This window comes from Gossypium raimondii, chromosome 3, assembly GCF_025698545.1.
Source record: "Gossypium raimondii isolate GPD5lz chromosome 3, ASM2569854v1, whole genome shotgun sequence".
Classification (NCBI taxonomy): Eukaryota; Viridiplantae; Streptophyta; class Magnoliopsida; order Malvales; family Malvaceae; genus Gossypium; species Gossypium raimondii.
Window position 1 is genome coordinate 46,349,855 of NC_068567.1, and position 12,037 is coordinate 46,361,891.

General features: G+C 29.2%; 2 protein-coding genes across 2 annotated transcripts; one reads left to right on the forward strand and one right to left on the reverse strand.

Annotated features, from left to right (window-relative positions):
* The first annotated feature begins 878 nt into the window (after window positions 1–878).
* Window positions 879–2,943, forward strand: LOC105794450 (protein PIN-LIKES 2). Its single transcript, XM_012623627.2, has 2 exons — window positions 879–986; window positions 1,332–2,943. The coding sequence occupies exon 2, from the start codon at window positions 1,387–1,389 to the stop codon at window positions 2,740–2,742; it is 1,356 nt and encodes a 451-aa protein (XP_012479081.1). The 5' UTR covers window positions 879–986; window positions 1,332–1,386; the 3' UTR covers window positions 2,743–2,943.
* A 198-nt stretch (window positions 2,944–3,141) lies between these two features.
* Window positions 3,142–4,484, reverse strand: LOC105794451 (probable ribose-5-phosphate isomerase 2). Its single transcript, XM_012623628.2, has one exon. The coding sequence runs from the start codon at window positions 4,256–4,258 to the stop codon at window positions 3,476–3,478; it is 783 nt and encodes a 260-aa protein (XP_012479082.1). The 5' UTR covers window positions 4,259–4,484; the 3' UTR covers window positions 3,142–3,475.
* Between the last annotated feature and the right edge of the window lie 7,553 nt (window positions 4,485–12,037).

Genomic DNA, 12,037 nt, shown 5'->3' on the forward strand with positions numbered 1-12,037 from the left:
CTTTTATCTAATTAATAAAATAAAATAATTTTATTTTTTATTTTATATTTATGTATTTGTTTTATATTTCACTTAATAATATCACTTACTGATTTTAAAATTTTGTTTATAGAATAATATGTTTATTGTTTTCTCACATCATCAATAAAAATTGTTAAAATTAAGATTAATTTAATATATTTTTGTTAGATTAAATTTAAATAAATAGTTTATTAAATAAAAATTAGTTAGATAATTTATCCATTTGATTTAACTTAAATATTTGTTTATATATTATATAATTTAAACTGTGATTTTAACAAAATAAAATAAAAATCAATTATCACATTTTTAAAAGAAGTATTTCTTAAATTATGTAATTGATCTATTTATTAGATTTTATCATTATTTTCAAATATGTATTTTATATATTCATTAGATAGCTAAAGTATTTAAGTTAAATAAAATGGATTATATTATATAGAGAATATTCTATTTAAAACATATTACATAAATATTTAATTAGATAATCATAATTTTAATTTTAAATAAACATTTATTAAATAAAAATAATGAGATAATTTGTCTATTTTTAACTTAAATATTTAATAATATATTATTTATAATAGTATCTATTTTAAATTTTGATTTTAACATAAATTTTAAAAAATTAATTTATTATTTTAATTATTAAAATACTTTTAATATATTTTAATTGAATCATACCACCAAATAATTAAAAAAAAAACTAGTTAGTTGCGTGCCACCTTAATAGCTTTGATTATTAAGTACCAAAATGAGAAAATTGTATATTTTAAAGACTAAATCATAAATTAAATTAAAATTTAGGTATTAAGTAGAAAAAGTATATTTAAAATAAAATTATTGTAATTCAGTCTCGTACATATCTCTACTTGTGAGTTGACAGGTTTCCCGTGAATCTTTGAATTTTATCTTCTCTGTACTTCTCTGCAACACTTTAGTTCTTCTCCTAGCAGTTCTGATCCGTAAGTTCTATCTTTAACCTCTTTCTTCTTTTCTAGATTTTTTTTTTTTAATATTGCGCTGAAGTACTTTCTGATTTATTGGATTATTATTACCATATCTATGGAAGTCTTGGATACTCTTCTCTGCGTTTTCCCATTGATTTAGCTGGATTAGGGATCATGTTATTAATCTGTTTCTTGGTGTTGGGTATTTCTTTGAGTTTTTGGCTATTGATAATTTTGAGATATTTCGTGTTATCATGTTGAACCCAATTTATACGGATTACAATTCAATTGGGTTTTAGAGATTCTCTTGGATTTCACCAGTTCGATTGTGTAATTATTTTTCTTCTTTTTATATTGCAGGAAGAACTTTTAAAATTGTTATTTGATATTCGAGAACTTGGAAGGAAGACCAAAGATGAACCGATATTTAGCTGAATTTTATAAAAATGATATGAAATCTAATAGTGAAGATCTGTTAAGTGCCATATTGCCTTTGTTGAAACTTTTGTCTCTTACAGTCATAGGATTATTTCTTGCACATCCCAAAACTCAAATCATTCCAAGAGCCACATTTAAGCTCCTAAGCAAGCTTGTTTTCGCCCTATTCTTGCCCTGCCTAATTTTTACCGAACTCGGTGAAAGTATTACCATTGATAGCATTGCTCGGTGGTGGTTCATTCCGGTCAATGTGTTAATCAGTACTTTTGTTGGTTGCTTGCTGGGGTTGTTGGTGGTCATTATATGTCGTCCGCCACCTGAGTACAAGCGATTTACCATCGTTATGACTGCCTTTGGCAATACGGGAAATCTATGTCTTGCTATTGTTGGATCTGTGTGTCACACTTCGAATTCCCCATTTGGGCCTCATTGCCACTCGAGGGGTGTGGCCTATGTCTCTTTCGCACAATGGGTTGCTGTTATTCTTGTCTATACCCTGGTTTATCACATGATGGAACCGCCGTTGCAGTTCTATGAAGTTCTTGAAGAAGGGACTGAAATTGAGGAACAAAGGCCGGTCAATGATATCAGCAGGCCTCTTCTTATAGAAGCTGAATGGCCAGGCATTGAAGAAAAAGAGACCGAACATTCTAAGACACCATTCATTGCCAGGATTTTCAACAGCATCTCTAGTCGTTCAACATCCACTTTTCCTGACATTGATATCAATGGTGACACTAGCGGGAGCAGTCCCATGTCCATTCGGTGCTTGGCTGAACCTAGAGTAGTCAGGAAGATTCGAATTGTTGCTGAACAAACTCCTATACAGCATATACTTCAGCCCCCTACAATTGCATCTTTGCTAGCAATCATTGTTGGCACAGTGCCTCAATTAAAATCCTATGTCTTTGGATATGATGCTCCCCTGTCTTTCATAACAGACAGCTTGCAGATTGTAGCAGGTGCAATGGTTCCTTCTGTGATGCTCATTCTCGGGGGTATGCTAGCTGAGGGTCCAAATGATTCTAAGCTTGGACTCAGAACCACCATCGGCATAATTGTGGCAAGGCTGTTGGTGCTTCCTTTGCTAGGAATAGGGATTGTGACACTTGCTAGCAAGTTGGATCTTCTTGTAGCTGATGATGCAATGTACAGATTCGTGCTCTTGTTGCAATACACTACACCAAGTGCCATTTTATTGGGAGCCATCGCCAGTTTGAGGAGTTATGCAGTTAGAGAAGCTTCGGCACTTCTCTTCTGGCAGCATTTGTTTGCCCTGTTTTCATTGTCTGTTTATGTAGTGGTTTACTTTAAATTGCTGCCAGCTATGTAGTTTGATCGGCTAGCATGAAAATCTTGTTGGTTAATATGTTAGTAGGAAACTGTCATCCACAGTCAGTGCTGCTTGTCCCCGTTCCATTGAAAATGTAAGTCGTTTGTCTGACTTGATTTTTTTTGTTTAGTTTGTATGTTTTGGGACTGTAGTATATGCCAATGAAGTTTGTGAAAACTTTAAAAAGTTTGCCCAACACAACTATGCTCACAGTTTATTTAGTTTAGCTCGAAATAAGTCAAGCTATCAAATGAATTCAATTCAATTCAAATATCAAGTAACCTATAAGTATCGAGCCTCTGAATTCAAAAACCCAATACTGAACTTCCATGGGATTTGCAATTTGATGATTTATTACAGAAAATTAAAAAAAAAAAAAAAGAGTAATTAAAAGCCATATTGAAGAAGATGATGAAAGACCCCTTTGCTTCAATGTCAATTTGACTACGGGTCAAAAATTCCTAATCAAATGCAATAATAAACCGATTTTATGCTTAAAATGATCATAGAACAGTTGACATTCATCATTCTCATAGTTCAACTACTGCTTTCACAATCCTAACATCCCTAGATCTTGTCTTCCCTTAAATTTGTGTCCAAAACGAAAATAACAAAACTTGAGAAGACAAGACAACTCTTCTCATCAATCAATAGATGCCAAAAAAGGAAGAATCCATTCCCAGCTGCAATAGCAATTCCCTAATTATTAAAATAAAGTTAGTTTGAGTTTGTACTACTTATTCTTGATGGTGATTCCAAGCTCACCTGCAACTATAACAGTAGTGGCCATATCAAGAAACATGCCATGCTCAACCACACCAGCAATCCTCAAAATAGCATCGCTTGCCACCTGCAAATCCCCAATATCTTTCTTCAAATACAAATCCACAATGTAATTCCCATTATCCGTTACGAAAGGCTCCCCTTTACAGTCTTTCCTCAGCTTGGCAACGCAACCAGAATCTCGAAACAAGTTTTGGAGTTTATTGGCAGTGAATTTCCAACAAAAAGGAACAACTTCGACGGGCATGGCCAAACCGCTGCCTCCCAAATACTTGACCAACTTGGATTCATCAACGATACATACAAATTTCTTGCAAGCTCCTTCCACCATTTTCTCTCTTAACAGAGACCCACCTCGGCCTTTCACCAGATTAAGATGCGGGTCCACTTCATCAGCACCGTCGATTGCCAAATCAATGGTGGGGTGGCTGTCGAGATCCGAAAGTGGGATACCTAAAGAAATAGCTTGTTCTTGTGTTTTTTTGGAGGTGGGGATTCCTATGATGTTGGTGAGCCTGCCTTGACGAAGCAACTCGCCGATCCGCTCGACAGCGTGTTTGGCCGTGGAACCTGTGCCCAGACCCAGAACCATGCCTGATTCCACGAACTCAACGGCTTTGTAAGCGGCGATTTTTTTCAATTCGTCTTGGGTTAGGATAACCGGCGGAGACATAGGAGGAGACAAAGACAAAGCCTCCATGGAAGAAGCTATTTCAGACCAAGCAACAGCCATTATTTGGGCGGGGCTAATCGGTAGCAAACAATAAAGAAGAATATATTAAAAAAATTAGCAAGTTAAAAACTAAATCAACCAAAAAAATCAAACGGGTATGAATAGTGAGAGAAAAGGGAAAGAAAAGAGTGGGAATTTTCTTTGCTTTGAAGAAGAAAGGCGGGGAGGCGAGCGAGGTATAAGGGATAAGGGATTGTTTGGGTGTAGTGTGAGTGGGCTGCCCTTCCTTTGCTTCTTATAAAACGGAGAATCCAAGGCCGACACAAAATAATAATACCAGAGAGATTCGGAAAATCGAATATTGGCTTTCGGTCAAACTTCATCATTAGTCACTTAAATGTTGAAATTTTTTTAATTAAATTATTGGGCTGTCAAATTTAAAAATAAAAATAAAAAGAAATCTTTCTACCAGTGAGTTTAAAGTAATGATTCGATAATTAGTGTAAATAAATTAGTACTCATTGACGAGTAAAATTATATGCTTTAGATCCAAATTAATTTAATGGTTAGTGTCGAAGATTAAAAGAAAAAGTTATTTTAATTTTGAATCATAGATTCGTAATATCCAAAATCATTTTATGAAAAAATATCTATAAAAAGGAAGGAAGAGAGCTTTTGATTAGTGTATATAAGACGAATAGAAAGTCATATGACATTAATTTTAGTAGTTCAAAGACATGAAACCTTTTAAATTAAATTACCAAAACAAAAATTTACCCATAATTTAATGACTAATAATCTAATTTACCCTATTTTTATTTAACTAGTATTATTATTAAAAAATAAAATATATTTACATAATAATTAAATTGTACATGTCTCAATTTTGAAGATTTAATACAAGTTGCAAGGAAACGCGTGGGGACTTAAATTACGAATCTCCGCATATTGGATGGATTTGTCGGCAAACTCTCTCAATAAATAGAAAAAAGAGGGGGCAGGCGTGGCGTGGGGCATGCATTTGCAACTTTGAAATCTATGATTTGGTCCACCGTGGGGAACTGTTGTTCCTTTTGCATGATTCTTGCCGCGTTCCGTATCTACAGCTATTGATGATGTACTTCTTAAACCAATCCCATTGCCTAATCATATATAACCTAAAATTTTGAATACAAATATTCATCCAAAACCCTACAATTATTTGATATAATCCAAATAGTAAAATTTACTTTCTCTTTTCATAATCATTATTGAACACTACTTTCTTTTTAAAATGATGATTTTAATCATATGTGTTCTTTTTGATACAATATCTAGAATTACTCATAAATAGGAGGATAATACGTCTCAGTACACTCAAACTCACATCCTCTTGTATTAACAACAATGTCCATTCCTATCGAATTAAAACTAAATCAACTACTAAAACTTGATTTTAGTAAAACATTAATTGTTTTCTAGAGTCGCGTAATTGAACTACGCTTTCTTTATTTAAACCCCAACAAAATCACTACCAATACTCCAAACAATGTTATGTCTTATATATGAAAGCTGTAGGAATATTGATTTATGTAGTGGATGACGGAATCAAGGAGCAGGATGTGTTGTAGTTGGGTTTTGGAGAAATGAATAGGCAATAGCTCCCCTGCAGTGCAAATAGCGTTTTTAGGGAAAATGTTCATTATTCTCCACCGCTACTGCCTTTTCTCTTCTTCTGTTCAAATCAAACTATTACTAATAGAATCTATTCGTATTTTAAAATCTTCGATTGTAATTAAATTGACTTTTAAATTTATTGAATATTCAAACAAATTAAAACCATGATACAAATATTATGACAATATTCTTTTTCTTTATCTTTTTTTTTAAAACAATAATCAGATTGAATTTTATTTAAGAAACATAATAATACAGACCTTAACTCACAGTCCAAAAAGTCAATGGCCTAAAAACCAAAGTCCTAATAAACAAAAGCCCAAAAGGAGAAAAACTAAAAAATAAAATAAAACGGAAAACTCTAGAAAACTAAACAATAAAGTCCTAATAAATGCATTCAATGTTATCACAATTCCCAATTTGAAAATGCTTTGGAAACCGTCTTATCTTACCATCTGACATTACTTGCTTAAGACGATTTCAGATTCCCAAGGAGAGCTTCTCTGCCAAGTCTCTGATTATCCACTTTAAACTCTCTATTTTCCATCTTTACCTTCCATTTCTTTCAGTTTGGTTCTCTCACACTATCCCTCTCCTTTAGTTTTTCTGCATATTCAGGGACTTTTCCTATGAGGTAAACCTCCTCCTTGCTTTTCATTGTTTCGATTGCAATAGAGTGTGCTAGACAATTTGCTATTCGTGGAGTATATTCGAATCGGCATTTTCGAGTTTTAAGCAAGATTTGTTGAATATCATGCATATATGCCCCTATCAATGACTTATCCTGACTCTTTGTTCTGCACTTTTTGATTATTGATAATGAGTCCCCTTCAATGATAATGTTTTCCCATTTCATGTCAATGCAGAGTTGAGTTGCACTTCTACACGCGATTGCCTCAGCAGCAAAGGCTGAAGCGGCTTGATTGTGGATTTCCGAGCATGCAAGGAGAACCTTTCCTTCGCTGTTCCTGGCCACAATTCCTAGTGCCGAATGAGAAGATCTCTCATCATATGCAGCGTCAAAGTTGATCTTCACAGACTGATCAGGTGGGTGCTTCCATTTACTGACAACTGGAAAAACTTTTGGCCTTCTCGTTTCTGTAACACTCTTAACCCGTCTCCGTCGCCGAATTAGGGTTACGAGGCATTACCGAACAAACACAACCATTTTTAAAACCAAACTGATCACAACATGAAAATTTAATTACTTTCGCATAGCTATTATAATTTACAATCAAAATGTAATTAACATCATACTCAAACCTATACATGCCATAAGATTAAGTTCAAATATTTAACAAAATACCAAAAGAAGTCGATAGTGTGATGGACTATGCTGATGATCCCCAAGCTCGTAACGCGTCTCCAAAATCTATAAAATCAAATGGACGAAAACAAACAAAGTAAGCTTTTATAGCTTAGTAAGTTTACAGCATAACTAAATGTATATAAATATATATATATAATATAACCTGTTAATCTATTTCACTGAGATTTCAATTAACACGAATAACTAATTTTTTATACATTATTGAACTCAGACCATTTTATTTATATTCAGATATGTATGCCTGTCGAATGCGATCAATTGAATATATATTTATACCAAACAACATTACAACCGAATGTACACAACCGATCATATATATATATATCATACACATATCATAACCGAATGTGTATGTATACTCATGATAAACTTTAAACCAATACAAATCTAATACATATGAACGAATGCATTCATTTTCATCAAATACTTATAAACAAAGAGATATATATATATATCTCTAGAATGCATATGTAGTTACAAATCAAGTATGCGTACCAAATATTTATAAGTATATATTTATCAAAGACTAAGAAACTTAATCCGAATTCAACTATCATCGACTATTAATGCTGTAACAAGTAACCGAGATTCATATCATATGAACACTATTCAAAATACTCAATCAAACTTATCCATGATAAGCATCATCATCATTTGATCATTTCAATACGATACAATATACGCAATCAATTGTTCTTACTATCACAAGTAAATTACATTCGAGATAATCGAACATGATTATTTTACCATTCATCATAGATTTCCATATCGTAATCGATCAACTGATTCCAAGTGTTACATGCATAAATACATCATCGAATTACAATCTCGAATGTAATCACATCAATTACAAATCTAATTCATCGAAACTCACCATAGTCAATACGACTCGCCCGACTGTTGCAATTGCTAACCAGGTAGCACTCTAATCAGAAGTCCTTAGACTACGGTTATACAAGAGTTCAACGTATGATCAATGGATATGCAATGCCAATTATCGATAATTTGCATACATAATAATCTCAATAACTTCTCGAGAACCACAGTGATTCTCGCAGTATCGAGCCTAGATCAATCGTCCTTAAGTTTACCATCCCAACTACATTCTCAATTCTCGAGTACCGATCATAATCTTTCAACTGATTCACTTCCATATACATCTCGATAATATGATCTTATACAGCTACACAAGACCTCATAACGCTCAATCCTAATGCTATTTCCAACCAAACCTATCTACTTTGATTCACACTAATTACAGATAGCATACTAATCAAAGTCATTCATCACATTTAGCAACTTACATATTTGATGTCATTATCCTTCGGATATCTATATCTACGAACCAAATGTCTTTACAAATCTAGCTCACTATCACTTATCATTTTTCACAGCTATTATAACTAATCAACAATATCGAATCATTATTTAATATACCTCATCCAATTCTAATATTTCATCAACTTCAATTTAACATCGGTATAGTTGCATAATCAATCATACTCATATCAAACGTTCAAATTTGCAAACTATCATTTCATATAAACTTAATTAATAAATTCTTACTATCACATAAATCTCATTTATCAACTGATTCATCTTCAACATCAATGTCAGCGTCTATCAATTAACATACTAATTCAGTATATATTCGATAAATATGATCAGATACATTCACGCATAGATCGATTCATAACACACTCTACAATCAATTACAGCTTCCGTCATATAATTCTGTACATTTGCACTAACATAAATCATCTATGATCACACTTGTATCATCGTAATCATTCATTATCTATTGTCATACTACGAAGTATTGCTAAACATTCATCATGAACTAATTGCTTCATCGTTACAGTATAATGAATCTAGCTTATCGCTAAGTTTGCTTCCAAAAATAATCTATGATACTATATCCAACTTAACATCTCTAAATCTTATCAATATATCATACAACTATCATAATTTACTTACACTCATCACGTTAACAATTAATGATATCCAGATAACTACGATATCAATTAATTAACAACCTAAATCATCCGAATTTCACATTACCGACTAACCAGAATACTATCAAACTAACTATGATTACATAATATCCATACTTCTAATTTAATCAATATATGATACAATTAGAATACACGACAAGTATTCAACATATAATTTATACTCAATATATAAAAGCATACTTCATTATGAGATATCTATCAAGTACTCAAATCTTGATCATCTACGAATCAATTAAACTCTACGTAAAGTTACATACATATGTCAAATCAACTACAAATAATATAACTACACTAGGAAGTTTATACATTTAAAATAACATAACTATATAAATATTAATACTATATTATTATAAATATCTATCATAATATAATTCAATTAAATTCAATAACATATTAAAAATCAACTAATTTATCATAAATTGCAAATTATTTAACTATAATCCTATTAATAATGATTAACAATCAATCCTAAATCATTACAATCACTTTAAATAAACAATACTAATCTATTATTTCAATACAATATATAATATATAATTATATAATAATAATAATAACATATTAATACATCATATTAATATCAATCAATTTTATAATAACTATATGACAATCATTCATCAACGATATCATATATTTACACAACTCAATAATATTAATATTAATACATTATATACAATCATATTATATTATCATTACAATCAATAATGATATATCATACGAAATATTTATACAATCAATATTACAATCAATATTCACATATTTATGTAACATAATATTATATACAATTATATACATAATATCTTAACAATTAGTCAAATCATATAATTATATTCAATCATAATATCATAATACATATAATATTACCATATTTAATCAAATATACATAAAATTATAATATCATATAATTCACATCATTAACATTACATAATTTACTAGTAACATTAATAACCATTAATTATCATATCATATTACACTTATAGCCTCAAACAACAGTCATGATAATTACATAAGTATAACTCATTAATAATAGATCAATCTAAATACACTATAATACAAAGACATTCACTATCTCAATACTATTTACATATAACATAATAATCAATATCATTATACCATCAAATAATCAAATTAATCAATAAAAATCAATTTCAATGTATCATACTGATAATATCATATCCATATAGTTCATCAAATTATCGAATCTTATATCAACAAATTAACATTTTAATTAAATCTCAATTAACTAATATGATCATAATTAATCAATTCAATGCTTTTACAATTTACTATACATAATACAATATAATTATTATAATATACCATCATATGATATTAATGTATCAAATCTATAAATCAATAAATATTACATTTAATCAAATTATCATAACTATAATTACACATTACATTCATTGATATATAACTATAATCATTGCAAATCATAAATATTATTACATTATACATGTATAACTATAAACATAAAATAAGTCACATTCATATACATTCATACATATTTACATACATTATATAACTAATCAACTCATACTATCTATTATTAATAATACATATATCATAACTTTATACAATATAAGCCATATTTCATATTTTCATCATATCATCAATATTATTATATTCAACTAACACTTACATATACATCATTCAATATACATCAATTACATATAATAACATCTAGTCCAATATAAATATACAAATAATAAATAATAACATATTCTCAAATCATATATAATTATTACTTATACAATCATAATTATAATACATATAATATTAATATCATAATATCTATTACATTGCATAATAACAATTATAAATACTACAAACACAACAAGCTATATCGATTATCGATACTAATATTCATAATCGTAATAATATTCATAAATTCTCAAATATCAATAATTAACAATCTTAACGCTACATATTAAATACTAATAAATTATAAGTAATTCATTAAATTAATACAATAATTTATACAATAATTCAACAATTACTACTTAACAACATTCGTAACTTCTCAATAACTATACTATATTAACATATATTAATATTAACAATACATAAAATCTATATCAAATAATACAACAATATATTAATATAATATATTAAATAATGTATCATATGTAAATCAATCAATTCAAATTAATCAATTCATCAATTATATAGCTTCATAATTCATTACTCATATATTAATTCTCTACATAATTATTAACATGAATCATATATATAATTATATACATTTATACAATATATCAATGTATACTATCATAATATACTAACTATTCACAAATATCATTAATTTCAACATTAATAACATTCATTCACTTACCGATATTTAACCATATTACTACTTAGAATATAAATTATCTAAAATTAACATATTCACAGTACTATTATATTCAACATTGATTCAATTTATCCAATCAATATATCATAAATAATTACTTCACATATATACTAAATTCAACTAGATTATAATACATATATATTATATATATTCTAAATTACCTATATCAATATTACAATCATATGAACATGTATGACGATTCAATAGTATTAACTTATCTAAAGAATATACTATCATTATATAATATCAATATCATTTATTATCGATAATACAACCAATAATTAATTACAATATTAATCTTCATATTAATGTCCAAATAATATATAGATATATAACTACTCAACTAATATTAATAATTCAATTATATACTAATAATTACATATCATAATATTTTCATAATTAAAATATAATTCAATCAACCATTCAATTATTACTATTCATAATTACAATATATTAATTAATTATTCAATAACTTTAACCAT